We start from the raw sequence: 15,129 nt of genomic DNA, 5'->3' as shown, positions 1-15,129 counted from the left end.
TTGTGAAATCATCCGCCACCGGCCGGCGTTAAAGTTGCAGCAGCAGATAGTAACAAACCGTTTCTATTCCAATTCACCTCCTCTATTCTTGTCAAATATCTGGAACTACGGTAAGTTCTTGGGGTTTGCCTTCGAATCTCTTCATCTTCTCGTCGTTTTTTGTTATTTTCTTTTCCATTTGGTCTCTTCTCGGAATTAGGGTTATATAATTGATAACTCTATAACATCGTTCCAGGTGCATGTCGGATCTGTTTTTAGCCGACAGCTAGGCAATTGATTTAGAGTTGGGGTTTATCTGGTTGTTCTTCGGCTTTGTTAAAATTGAATTGTGATTTTTAGCGGAGATACTATATATGGAATAGTTTGATGTATGGAATATCATTTGTATTACAATTTGTTTCCGTATGAACGGAGCATGATATCTTCTATCTCTATTTTATTTACAGTGGAATATAATAAATTGTTAGTTTAAACTATTTTACTTGCGACAGACTATTCTATTTAGATGTGTTTGAATGCTTGCAACGTATGCCATACCATTCATTATCATCCATTTTAATTTGTAGAATATATAACTCATTGTTACTTTCTTATCTTCATTGTTCAGGTTTGGCATGGAAGATTTAGACCTTTCATGTGAAGTCGGTAGACGTTGTTCAAGTTTGAAATGATTTCCACTTTAAAGCTAATGTGAGTTATGATTGCCAGATAACTGATAATCATAATATAATATATGTTGTTTTGTAGCTCTGATGATGAGGAGTAACTACAGTAGGCCGATGAATCTGTTTCTTCTCAAATTTGTGGGATTGTTGATAAAATTGTCTCTATTGATGGTGAAGGATTGTGGTATAATAGAGTTTCAAAGATTCATGTGGTGAGCGATAAGACTTGTGTAGTGGTGATCATTTCCATCTACACAATTGAAACCAATGTCATCTATGCATATATAATAGAAATGTAAAACAATATATATTTTTCATAATTTGTTATGCGATGTATTCTGTTACTATATTATCTTATCATGTTCTATTTCACTTGACGGTTAATAAAAAGTGCTCTACTTTGTTTATAAATATTGTTTGTAATTTTATTAAGTTCACACTATCGGTACATGTTTATTAACATGTAAAAATCATACTATGATCTATATTGTATAGTTCAATATTAAATAATATAATTTAATATTACATAGTATTATGTACTTTTTAGATTTTGATATTTGGGTTTAGGGTTTATATTTGGGTTAGGGTTTAGTGATTAGAGTTTAGGGTTTAGTATTTAGAAGGGGAGAGGATATGGTTGGGGTTAACATTAGATTCTTCCATGCAATCATATACATTTAATAATTTAAACAATCTGCACTATGTTATTTATTTTGTTTCATTATATTTGGGTTTAGAGTATATATTTTGGTTTAGGGTTTATATTTGATTAAGAGTTTAGTGATTAGAGGTTAGGGTTTAGTATTTAGAAGGTGAGAGGTTTGGTTGGGGTCATCATTAACTTCTTCAATGCAATCATAGATATTTCATAATTTCATCAATATGTACTATGTTATTTATTTTGTTCCATTCTATTTAGATTTTGGGTTTATAGTTTATATTTGAGTTTAGGGTTTAGTGATTAAGGTTTAGGGGTTTAGTATTTTAGGATTGGGGTAATGTTTAGTATTCAGAGGTTGTGAATGTAGTTATAATTTATATTTGGATTTAGGTTTAATGATTGGGATTTAAAGTTTAGTATTTAGGTGTTGGGATAATCTTTAGTATTTAGGAGTTGTATAGTGATTGAGATTTAGGGTTTTACTATAGAGGTTATGATAATGTTTAGAATTTAGGTCTGTGAGTGGAATTATTATCCTATACTATTTTGGCGATATGGAATAGAATATTTGGTGTATATGTATGTGGTTAATAAATGTGTTACGTGAATGTGATTGTAAATACGCCACAGGAAAAGCGACGTCGCCTATTTTTTCACTTGCAACTGGGTACCTGTTAAACAAAAGGACATAACCAGATGATTTGAGGTATAAATGTCTGACACTAAAATATGTCAAAATCATTGCCATACACCTAATTTATTTTTTTAATATGGCTATTACACAAATAAGCCCTTTATTTTACCTGCATGGATAAATCTAGTTCAAAGAAACTGACGTTAGTCTTTGGCTGTTTATCATTTTTATCAATCTAAATGCAAGACTATAGTTGACAAAAAAGAATAATGCAAAGACTAAAAGAATTAACTCGATAGAAATATTTTGTTATGCTTAAACCATCGAGTTAATTCTTTTAGTCTTCCCTTGGTCGATGGATGTTAGTTTTATTCATTTATCCATGGTTATAAAAACATCACACAGTGAATGTTAGTTTTATTCATTTATTGGTTATACAAAAAGCGAGGTTTTCATTACGAATTGGGACAAGAAAAAAAAAAGGATTTGGTATGCTTAAAAAACAAGCTGCAGCATCAATCACGAGCATATTTTGCTAAGCTTAACAGTAAACACCATCATTGTTTCTTAACCTCTTTTGGTCATAAACCTCTTTTCTATTTTCATGCTAAGCCACTGCAACAAGTTTGAATTTATACATGATAAGCAGTTGCCGCCAGTTGAGTCATTCCAATTGTCTTTCCATTTGAATATCTATCTCTCAGTAGCTTTCTACCGATTGCCGCCAATTATTTACACCCACATTCAAGATATTTCACTTCGCAGTATAGACAGAGACGCAAACTCCCACTTTACATAGAAGAAGGTGCTTTTTTCTTTTTATCAAATCGAGTTTCAAACAGAGAAAAAAAAGTTAAAACAAATAAATAAATGGAGGACCCACATCGCCCGCATTCATCGGCCCACCTATTGCGCCGTGCATTAGCGGTACGTAAAGTGATACAGTCCTATTTGGTCAGTCAATGTTTTGTGTCATGAAAATTGTCAAAAAATACATTAAAGAGGAAGGCTTTCCATTTCTTAGTTCCTCACGTGAGAAAAGTCAAAGCTTCATATCGAGTGAGTAGAGAATCAAGGATGTAAGTTCATATTAGTATGATTAATGTATAGCTTATGTTTATGTAGTAGCTACGTTTATCTGACTATGCCTTTTAAAAATATTTTATGCAGAAACACGTACAATTTAATTATGGTTATGTTTGCTTGTAGTATATATAAATATTCTCTTAGAGCTAACGGTCATTTGTTAAATTATACATATACTTCTTTAGTTTTAGTTTTAAATTTCGATACTGCACTTCAGTGAATTTTAAATTAGCTTCCGTAATTTTGCTACACAAACTTTCACTTTTTCTTGTTGAATTAAAAAACATGCACACTAACGCACTTTAAGTCTTTAACCTTTAGGCATCGGCGCGCCACCATCATCAAAAACAGCAACCTAACAGTAGTATAAAATTATAATATATACTATGTATCAGTTTCAACATTTCAAGGTAGTATGGTTAATTGCCATACTAAACAGCAATTAATATCAATAATCATCAGAGGGTTTTTTTCTAAGTGATAATTGGGAAACAGGAAAATACTTAGGGGCGGTGACAGGTTGTCGAGGAGCATTGAGGATTGTAATATATGGCGATGACAAGGCATATCTATGCACCAACCAGATCTTCTTATATCAACCACGTCACTCCAAATCTTATTTTTACCACGTCGGCCCAATCTGTGCCAGCTCTCACCTTTTTGTTCTGCACTTGTAGCCATTTGGCCACGTATCAGAGAAGAATTAAATCGTCGGTATCTAAATTAAATATTCAAAACAAATATACAAATTCTTATCAATTATTTTTTTATTAATTTAATAAATATAAAAAGTTTAAACATTATATAAAAGGTAAACACAATCACAACAAAAAAACAGCAAAACAAAAAAACCGTAAAACAAAAAAAACTATCATTCTAATAAATATAATAAATTCATTAAAATGACAAAGAGTATTCCATTTTCCTTTAATTATTTTTATAGTCCAAATTAAAATCTAATTAAGATCCAAATACGTTAATTAGAACTGGACATAAAAATTTTAATCTGAATTTCGAACCGAATCTGAAACGAAAAACTGACTTGTACCAAGTCCAAAATGTAAAAATATACCTGAATGGGTTTTGTAACGAATTATAAAACATATCTGAACGAAAAGTGTTAATAACTGAACCCAAACGGATCAAAAATATAGAAAATATCTGAAAAAACGAACCGAATGTCCAAATTATTATACAAATTATTATATAAACAATTATTATTATTATTTTAATTAAAAATAAACATTTATAAAAACATTATTCAAAAAAATATAAAATCCGTTAATGTGTTATATGTTAACAAAAAGAGTTATAATCTATATTAAAGAACAATATATATATATATATATATATATATACATAATACAATATATTTTATTCTATAAAAATATAAAGCGATTTTAAAATAACCTTTTGATTTATAAATATATTAAATTAAAATATAAATTGTTAAATAGCTTGCATGAATTCATTAAACTATATATATAACATATCATAATATAACAGCTACCTTTTTGTAAACAATATTAGTTATTTCATTTATGTTAATTGTCATCAATAATATAAATAAAATAACTACAATTATATATTTTAGATGATACAAAAATAATATATATGTAAAACACAAATATTTATATATTATTTTTATTAGTAATAGTAGGTAAATTATTGTAAAACAGAAAACTATAATAAAATATTAAAATATATTTAAAGAGAATATGTGATTATTATAAAGTAATTTACCTACACATTTGTAAGTTATTGTATTTTTAAATAAGTTAACAATAAAGTAATATAAAACATTAATAGAGAGAGAAAAAAATCTGCATGCATGTGATTGGTCCTCAGCATGGTTTCTCTATATTTTTTCTCTGCAGATCAAAAAAATTAATACTAACATTAATCTGCATCCAGATCATTAAATATTTTATAATTTAATTTTGTTCTGCACTGAAAACATTGAATGAGAAATAAAATGCAGAACAATCTGCATCATAAATATACTGCATTTAATCTGCATTTGTACTATATTTCATTGAAAGTCTTAAGGTCATCATTATCGCTAGGACAATTTTAAGTCCTTAAAATAAAAAAAGCAAAGGACGCAAGAGATATCAAAGGACGAAGGACGAGCTGGAACGTTGCTTATATAACGACTTTCTCCCTCGGTCTTGGTGTTTTTGTGGGTCCCCTGCTCTTAAAGACTAGCTGGGACTATGCGATAATGTTGCCCTAGTAAATCCATCTAGAGTTTCAATCTAAACATAGAATAAAACAAATGGGAGATGCATAAAACTTGTGTTTTATAAGCTCAATTTATTGCAAAATTTTCATATTAACAAAATTGTTTACGAGGATAGATTTTGGATGGTGATTCAACTAGAGATACGAAAATGTATTTTCTATTGAATTGGTGAAAATATAGTAGTTGCTCCAAATTGATCACAAATGCAATATTTTTTCAAGTAAATTTACGTTTGTACTCCGTGTCCAAACATACATGAACTTGCAATTGCATACTTGGTAGTTGTCAAATTAACCAAAGTATGCACATGCACACATAGTCACATAGAAGCTTAACTGCTTAAGAGGCCTTCCCTTTCGCATCATGAGAATACAAATGCACTTGCATGTGAATTATGTAGCTACCACTCGTCTCCCAACGAATTCACGTCTTTACATTTATTTTGTTGCAGAATTTTATATATATACACATATATATGCGCTTCTACCACTTGTAAAGTGAGTTAAGATCTAAATGTAAGAAGGTATCCTACGTTCTAAGACCGCATATAATGGTCGTATGAGTTTTTCTTTTCTTTTCTTTGTTACTATGGTTGTATGAATTCAACATCCTAATTTATACTTTTTCACAATCACTATCATCATTTTTTTTTTGTAAACATCATCTTTTTTTTCTTCAATCGATTAATTTAATACATATACAAATTTTATTTCTACAATGATTTTGTTTAATAAAATTTAAGACTTTAATTTATATTATTATTTCTTTAAATTAATTCCTATATATTAATTTTAAAATTGATTATAATTTAACTAAATAATTAAAATTTAATTATATTTTTTATATTTTTTACTATTTTCAAAATTAATATTATTAAAAAAATATACAACGACATAATGGAGTTCGTAAAATATTTAGTAAATAAATCATCACTAGTCTAACTTTTCTAAAGCAGTTGTTATGAACTCACAAACAAATATCAAGTCATTATGTTGTCGGTTTGTATTATACTCCTTCTATTTCATAAAAAAAAGTCATTTAGGCACTTTCACATATTAAAAATGAATAAAATACATTTATGTTTTTTCATTGCATCTATTTAACTGATAGTATTTGAGATAAATAATTTTATTTATAAAATCAATGTACTTTGTAACTAATATTAAACTGAAAATAATAATAAATTGAACTGAATTCTAAAATGACACTCTTTGCCTAACAGGAGAAAAATAATCAGAGATTTACTAATGTATTTAAATATGAAAAATAAGTGATTTACTTTTTCAAATCACAAAATGAAATACAAATTTACTTAAAACTATATTTTAGATTTATTTAAAAAAAAATTATACAATTAAATAACCTGGATTTTTCCAAGTGTACATACTCAAATGGAACCTTTTACTCAAATGGAACCTTATGCTTATATTAGTCCAAATACTCAAATGGAACCTTTTACGTCAAGTACTTGCATCATATATCCATATATATGTTACGTTAATTTAATTTTCATGTTTTATTAATCATTAGTATAATTTAAGTTTTTCAATTTATTTAGAGTTAAAAGTTTTAGAATTTCATGGTCTTCACTAGTTCTTTAACTATGCCATATTATAATAACTCTTGTTAGTCCTTCGCGCAAGCTATCTATTTTGATGTTCTAAGAGCATCTCTAACCACACTCTATTTTTCATTCTAAAATAGAGTTTAGAGTAAAAAATGCTCTAATGGTACTCTATTTCTCACTCTATAATAGAGTGAAAAATAGGTTTACTCCAAATATAGAGTAATTTGTTTTTTTTTTTTGTTTATCACTCTATTTTCTACTCTAAATTAGAGTACCATTGGAGCAAATTCAAACTCTATTATAGAGTTAATCTATTTTAAAGTAAAAAATAGAGTAAGCCATTGGAGATGGTCTAACAAGAAAATAACGAGAAAACGTTCAACAAGGCAATCACTCATTTTAAATGAAAACCCTTAATTTAAGCTCAAGGGATTGGACCATAAAGGACCATTGCTAAGTTTATGTCTTCCCTTTGCATGCATCGATGTCTCGCACTCATAGTTATTAGGCTTTACGCAACACCCTCTTTTTGCCAAAGATTAGATTTAGATCCCAAGTTTTGTCACGCAAAGCATCATTCAGAATCCTATATTTATTATGCTGCACCTTTTTCTTCTTTATTTCATTGGATTCCTACATAGGATTTCTATTTGTACTAAATACATTTATTTCAATCAAAATATCTATTTGTACTAAATACATTTGTTTCATTCAAGATTTGACCATTTGTATATTCTAGGAATGATTGACCCTTAAAAGCACATATATTTAAGTATAATCTTGTTACTTTTACTACAAATTATGAGCACGTACGAGGGTGTTGCTTACGAAGAAAGCCAAGTTATAGAGTACATATATTCACTGGCTTTATCTTGATAAAGTACATTTAGTTAGGTTCATGTCTCCATATATGATTTTCTTTAAATTAAGATTCTAAAAACTACATTTTGGAATTTTTTTTTTCTTGTCAATCAACTGAATATTTCTGTTAATGTATCACTTTGGGCCTTGGCCGAATCAAAAAGTTTGAGAGACATTTTAGCAAGAGAATCAACTATGAACATTTTCTGTCGGAACAAAGACAAACTTGATGAATCTAAGAGAATGGTATGTTGTCGGTGCCGCAATAACGATGTGGTCGTTCTTTAGAATGAATTCGATGCATGATTGTGTAACATCCCTAGTCATAAATGCTACTATATATATATATATATGGCATGTTTATTAGCCAGGCTAACAAAATTTGGAACGTTCTCTAAGTTAATGTAGAATCGGATGAAGAAAGAAAAACACTGGGGGCAGTTAAAGTTCACCGTGTGATCTTAACAATGCTTCTGGTGCGAAAGTTCTGTATCGCTGTGGTGTTGTGTCCTTTCTTTGTTCATGACCGCTGAAGTGTTTGGGTGGAACTAAAGCTATACTAACCGATGATGTTGCTGCGTTGGTTAGGAGGCCACTCCCAGGCAGACTTATGGGTTTTTGAGGATTGAGATTCTTGGAGCTCCTCTTGTCTCTCTATCCAGCTCACTTGGTTGCTCACTGGTATTCTTGTGTATTAAGTTATTATCAGACTTCTTACCGAGACCAGTGAGGTTAATGGTTTGACTTTGGGCTATTGGTGAATATCATAACGGCTGTTCTGCTAGGGCATGGTCATGGTCATGACCATCACAACCACGGTGGACTCTTCAAAACCACCATCACGCTCTCATGGGGATGCTACAGAGCAGTTGCTAGACAAATCAAATCAAAGCCTCCCTCCAGTCGTGGGGAGAGAGAGAGGTTGCTTAGCCTTTGTAATGGAGAAGATTCAAGGACAAAACAAGCTCTGTGTAATGTATCTTATCTCAATTTAGAACGTTTTTTCTTTAACAGCTTTCTTCATTTCCACTCGGATTCTGTAAATCAAAGATGTTGACTTGCATTACTCCGTTTCAGAATGAGTCCACAATGGATTGAATCCAAAATTCTGTTTTCAACTGTTTCCCTCTCTTCGAAACATTCCATTTTTCATTCTAGTTTTGTTTCTCTACACTAACCCACTAATCCATTTTTCATTCTAGTTTTGATTCTGTAAACCAAAATTCTGTTTTCAACTGTTTCCCTCTCTTCGAAAAATTAGATTTTTCATTCTAGTTTTGTTTCTCTACACTAACCCACTGTTTCCCTCTCTTCGAAACATTCCATTTTTCATTCTAATTTATAGACGTTTAAAAAAATTAAAATATAACATATAAGAAAAAAATCTAATTTTTTTATTATATGGTTAATGTGATTGTTTAGTTTATTTAAAAAAATATAAACTTTCAAATATGAGAAAATCTCGTGATAAATAAATTGTATTATGTTGTTATCGATTATTTGGTGTGCAAGTCAAGTTAGTATGAATAATATCTTGTTAAGAATCTTGTAGATAAGGATTATATTTTTGAAATATTTGCTGAATAATATCTTTGTAATTTTCTTGTAGATAAGGATTATATTTTCGAAATTAGTAGTTACAAATATTTTTTAAATAAATAATACATGTAATTCCTAACTTATACTCTATTTTTTTAAAAAATAGATTTTTATAAATAGATATCATATTTTGGCACTTTTGAAATTATATTATTGACTTTTATATAATGACATGTATCTCTAAGTCATGTGTTCATAATGGCATGTAAGTTAAAGAGGAACCAAACATATACATGTTCGGTATAGAGAAAATTATATGATGTTGATAAGAGAAAATTATAAATCAACTTAGAGCAAAGTTTAATCTATAGGAGAGTTATTGAATTGCTAATATAATTGTAAATATACAATCGGTATAGTTTAATAGAGTAGATAGAACATAATTCGTTTGGTTGTTATAATATAATAGACTAGGGCAAACCCGCCCTACGGGCGGACGGATCAATAAAATAATAATATAATATGTTTTAAAAAATGTTTAAATTTTTCAAAAAAATTATGTTTATATAATACCAACAAAATTTACTTAATCCGATTTGCTTAACTAATTGATTTAGTTAATGTATTAGTTAAATTTTGAACAGAAGCATTCTCTGTTTTTTATGAAACTGTAATGAGCTGGTTTGCTTAACCAATTGGTTTATTTAATAAATTAGTTAACATTTAAACCAAAGCATTTCTCTGGTTTTTAACTGTGTGTATATATGTGTACCTACATATCTAATTATTTATCTTTTGGTCAAAAACATAGTTAATTAGTTAGACCTTTTTCTATGGAGAAATTTTAATTCTACCACAAGTTTGATATCAATTTTCAAATTTACCACTAATGAATTACAATTTTCATAAATAACCTAAATTTGTAAGTTAATTTTTCTAAATAGTTATTAAACATTTATAAAACCAAACCCTTAAATATTAAACTCTAAACAATAATCACCAAATACTAAACCCAAATGTTAGTATATTTTTGATTGATAGTGTTTTTCAAAATTAGTACTCAACTTGCGGTATTTTAAACAATTTCTCTTTTTTTCTATAGAAATAACATAGCGATTAGTGATTTGATCAAAAAAAAATAGTGATTAGTGTAAGGCTATTGTATGTTTTTTTTTCAAAATGCATGGTACCTATCACATTCTATCTTCCTCTTTGTATTGGTTTAGACTATGTGTATATAAGTTTCTAGCTGGCTCTTTTTATTATAACTAAATTAGAATGAAAATTAAAATTTTCAAAAGTAAAAAATATATATATATATAAAAATATAATTAACCATATAATCTATTAAAAATAATAAAATAAAAATAGTGGAAATTAGTGCTGTATTCAATTGAGGGCAAAATATACATTTCTAAATGTTGACTAAAATTTAAATAGTTTCTGCTTGGCAATATAAACTGTTAATATTATCTTCAAAAAAAGAAAATCTTTCCAGTACAAAAAAATGGACGGAACGTACAGAGCCTCTGCAGCTACAAAGATTGCACAGCAAACACTTAACATCATGTACAAAAGTTAAATCAACTGATGAAGACAGGAACGGTAACAGCCATAGCGTCTGAAGCACATACTATCTGGTGTACCTGAAACTCTGAAAGGACGGAACGTACCAAGCCTCTGCAGCAGTCGGTCTGTTGCATGGATCCCAGAGCAGAGCCACTGAAAGATCATGTAAAAGGCAAAAGATTAGTGTCCGAGAATAAATGAACCTGATGGAGTACCACATAAACTGATACTAACCAACTTTTAATGTGTATACATAGGACTGCAGAAGTACCTTCAGGTACCGATTACCTTCATAACAAAGCTTTTAGAGTCAGTAAGGCAGCAATGGTGTGTCAACTAATCGACATATGGGTAACTTAAGTACATATATACACATGTATTGATATTCTAAAAGAGACATTGCAACACAAAAAGGGAATCAAATCTTTACCGGTGTATAACAACATACTCTATAAAAAAAAAAAAAAACAACAACATACTCTATAAATGTGAACCATGATTAACCACACCTGCCAGTCCAAAATCAGCAATATTAATGATAGGTTTAGAGAAACAGATCTTTTACAACAACCAACACAGCATAAACAAATATTATTGACAAACAACTTAACCATGATTGTAAGAGAGACATAGTGGCTAAAATAAATATTGTCGATATTCATAGCGGATGTTTGAAGCTTTGTATCGATTGACACCTCAAGGCTACCAATCAACTGGCTTAAGATCGGTTGAGACAACCACACTGATACATTTAAGAATCATCTTCAACAATGTAATATCCCACTTACACTTCTATATTAAGTTCAGCTTAATCTTGCTTGCTTCTCTTGGATCCAACAGTCTCTCCTGAAACCTGGTCACAAACACCAAATCAAGATCTCAAGAGAATATCTTGCACTAAACTATAGCTCATACTGTTATACATACGGTTCATGAATCGATAAAGAATAACACTTTCTTATAGTCAGAGGCAAGAGAGAGAGAGAGATCGTGAAAAGAAAACTCTATATAAGTAGACATGACAAAACTAAAGCAGAATCTATATAAGTAATAAGCAACAAAGATTTGATGAGTTGAGGATGAGAGATCTGACATCTATTTATACACAAAAAACTCATCGCCTCTGTGACGCAAGGACCGCATTGAAGAGACGTCGTGGAGGTAACAATCAACGGGAGTAAAGTCTCTGCTGAACCGTTACCAGAAACGTAAAGACATGACGGAGGCGACGATGAGAACGCAACCTAGATTTCTTTTCACCGCATTTACGGGCCTGTTAAACGAAGCCCAAAACAATATAGAGAAAATATAAAACACGCACGGTTTGGGCAGAGGTAGGGACACGTGTCGACCCTATATCAATTGAGTTTCCACGTGGACACTGCAGGAGTGAACCAAACAATTTTTTATATATATAGATTGTTGGTTTAATTTAAGTTATCTAGTTTTAATTTTATTGTATAATTAATTGTAACTAATAGGATATGGTCCATAAATTATGTAACACACTAACAAACTTGAAACAGTCCAAAACTTAAATGACAACTTCAATAGTAGATAAATTTAGGACTCTATTTTAATAGAGTAGATTTTAGATATTGTATAATACAATAGTTTTATAAATAAAATATTTTATAGACAATAATAATTATAAGCTTATTGATGTGATACAGGATTTCAAATATTGTAGAATCGATCAAAATGCGTATAGAATTTTTCATAAGATACTTGTACTTCTTCTATTTCTATTTTAGTTGCAAGTTTATCTAAGCTTGTGTCTCTATCTCTTTACTGCCTTGTATTGAACATTTTCATTAGGATCGCACATCGAGTCTTTGATGTTGCTTTTATCTTTGTAGCTGGCTGAATTATGAATGAAATATGTTTGTTACAAAAAAAAAAGGATTTCAAGGAAGTGAATTGTTAAGCGTGTTGTTATTCTCTTTGTTGATTGTAGGTCGTTGAACTGCCAATGCTTCATCCAGAGAAGTTTGTGAAGCTTGGAATAGATCCTCCAAAGGGAGTTCTCTGCTATGGTCCTCCTGGTACCGGTAAAACCCTTTTGGCTAGAGCTGTTGCCAACAGAACCGATGCTTGCTTTATCAGGGTTATTGGCAGTGAGCTTGTTCAGAAGTATGTCGGTGAAGGAGCTAGGATGGTTCGTGAACTGTTTCAGGTAAGCAATTGTCAACACTCCTTCTTGCTATCTGTGTGTTGTCTAGCCAAGACTGCTATACTCTGACATGTTGTTTACAATACTCGCTTTGCAGATGGCACGGTCCAAAAAAGCTTGCATTGTGTTCTTTGATGAAGTTGATGCCATTGGTGGTGCAAGATTTGATGACGGTGTAGGAGGTGATAACGAAGTCCAGCGTACTATGCTTGAGATTGTGAATCAGCTTGATGGGTTTGATGCACGTGGTAATATCAAGGTTCTTATGGCAACGAACAGGTCGGTCCACAATCTCATTACCATCTAAGTAAACTACACAACAGAAAACAATTATACCGTTTGACTCATTGGCTATTTCTGTATGTACTCTATTATTCCAGGCCTGACACGCTGGACCCTGCTCTTTTACGTCCTGGACGTCTTGACCGTAAGGTTGAGTTTGGCTTGCCTGATCTGGAGAGCAGAACACAGATCTTCAAGATTCACACAAGAACCATGAACTGCGAGAGAGACATCCGTTTTGAACTCCTTGCTCGCCTCTGCCCAAACTCAACCGGTAATGATCCCAACCAGTAAACAACTCTCACATACTCTTCTTTCTTTTGTCTCTTGAGATTTGTAACCTGACTTGTTCTGTTAAATTTTCTTCTTGCAGGAGCTGATATCAGAAGTGTGTGCACTGAAGCTGGAATGTATGCAATCAGAGCTAGGAGAAAGACTGTGACTGAGAAAGACTTTCTGGATGCAGTGAACAAAGTCATCAAAGGTTATCAGAAGTTCAGTGCAACCCCCAAATACATGGTCTACAACTAGTACTAGAGACATAAAGGTCGTTTCACTTTTTCTACAAGTCTCCGTAGACCCTGAAAAGCTCTAGCCGTTGTTTCTATTCCTCTGGAGCACTTGTTTTTGTTTATTCCCGTGACTAATGTTTTCCTTTTCAATTTCTGACACTTCTAGTCTGTGTGATCTTGAACTTTATAACAAGTTGTGGACATGACACTTAGAGCAAAGTATTCTTACGTAAGTTTGTTTACATGTAACCATTGGTCTACAACTGGAGATGTTAAAATGGGCATGTGGGCCTGAAGCCTACGGGCTTAAACGGGTCTAGTGTAAAATTGTTGACCCATGACCGGTTTACTATTACGAAAATAAACGGGCTTATTACCTTTAGGCCCGTTTTGTTAATAGGCATATCCGTTTAGGTTTATTTATAAATTATTTTTAAAGAAAAAAAAATTAGATCTAGATTAATTAAAGAAAAATTCGCTAAGATATCCTTATTAATTTATTTTAGTCATCTAGTAGATTAATATTAACTTCGAAAAAAGTATCATACAAAGTCAGCAAAAATTTACAACATTTCTAAAGCCACCGGCAAGGTGATATGCACCATTTGGAGACTAAGATTAGAACATACACTGAACCATAAACTAGACAAAAAGAAGAAGACAAAGTTGATTAGGACCATAGGGAGATACATGATGCACTTCAAGAATGGAGAAGCTGAACGGAGCCGGAAGCAGAGATGAGTAAGAAAACGATGCAAGCCTAATTATTTGAGTTGAAGAGGACCTCCTAAAACTGTTCCACCAGAAAAACACGTTAACCATACATAAAACTGCTTCAGCAAAAGAAGCCACAAGAGAAACAATCTTCAACCCGAACAGCCAAAGAAGACGACGGTTAGCAATTAACTACTCAAAAGCTGCATACAATTGAGTTAAGACTCCACAGCCCCTTACCAAGTAATCCGGAAAAAAAGCCGTTGGTTCGAAAAAACCCATTGGTTTCAAACCAAGGACCTGCACAACTTATCTGTCCTGAAACTTCACCAGCATAAGAGAACAATACAACGATCAGAGGACTAACAGTGAGGCCTTACCAAAGATGACAACAATCAAGAACCAGACGCCTTGTCGAAGAAAGAGCACGACCAACTTCCAATGCAGAGAACCTCTAACTGAAAACATAGAAAATGATATCTCCCACCAAAGCCAAACAAATTCCACAAGTCCATCAACAACTGAATCTTTTTCCAAGAAATACAAAAGCCGAACTCCTGACTCTGAATCTGCTACACTCTCTCAAGTTGGTTCCACGAAGAAACTTCATTAAGAAAATCC

At 31.3% G+C, this 15,129-nt stretch overlaps 1 protein-coding gene and 1 long non-coding RNA gene across 2 annotated transcripts; one reads left to right on the top strand and one right to left on the bottom strand.

The window, feature by feature from the left end:
* Positions 1 to 10,708: 10,708 nt before the first annotated feature.
* LOC125609261 lies at positions 10,709 to 12,086 on the bottom strand. Its single transcript, XR_007339670.1, has 4 exons — positions 11,921 to 12,086; positions 11,616 to 11,680; positions 11,062 to 11,115; positions 10,709 to 10,980 (listed from the first exon to the last, which is right to left on the bottom strand). It is a non-coding gene; the product is annotated as an uncharacterized LOC125609261 (long non-coding RNA).
* Positions 12,087 to 12,766: 680 nt separating this feature from the next.
* On the top strand, positions 12,767 to 14,057 carry LOC106451013 (26S proteasome regulatory subunit 7-like). The gene is made up of 4 exons (XM_048780487.1): positions 12,767 to 13,003; positions 13,098 to 13,279; positions 13,381 to 13,556; positions 13,656 to 14,057. The coding sequence occupies exons 1-4, from the start codon at positions 12,800 to 12,802 to the stop codon at positions 13,811 to 13,813; spliced, it is 720 nt and encodes a 239-aa protein (XP_048636444.1). The 5' UTR covers positions 12,767 to 12,799; the 3' UTR covers positions 13,814 to 14,057.
* Positions 14,058 to 15,129: the final 1,072 nt, after the last annotated feature.

This window comes from Brassica napus, chromosome A5 (genome assembly GCF_020379485.1).
Source record: "Brassica napus cultivar Da-Ae chromosome A5, Da-Ae, whole genome shotgun sequence".
In the NCBI taxonomy this organism is placed as follows: Eukaryota; Viridiplantae; Streptophyta; class Magnoliopsida; order Brassicales; family Brassicaceae; genus Brassica; species Brassica napus.
The sequence above is the reverse complement of the archived record's forward strand: the minus strand, read 5'-3'. Positions and strand labels throughout refer to the sequence as shown.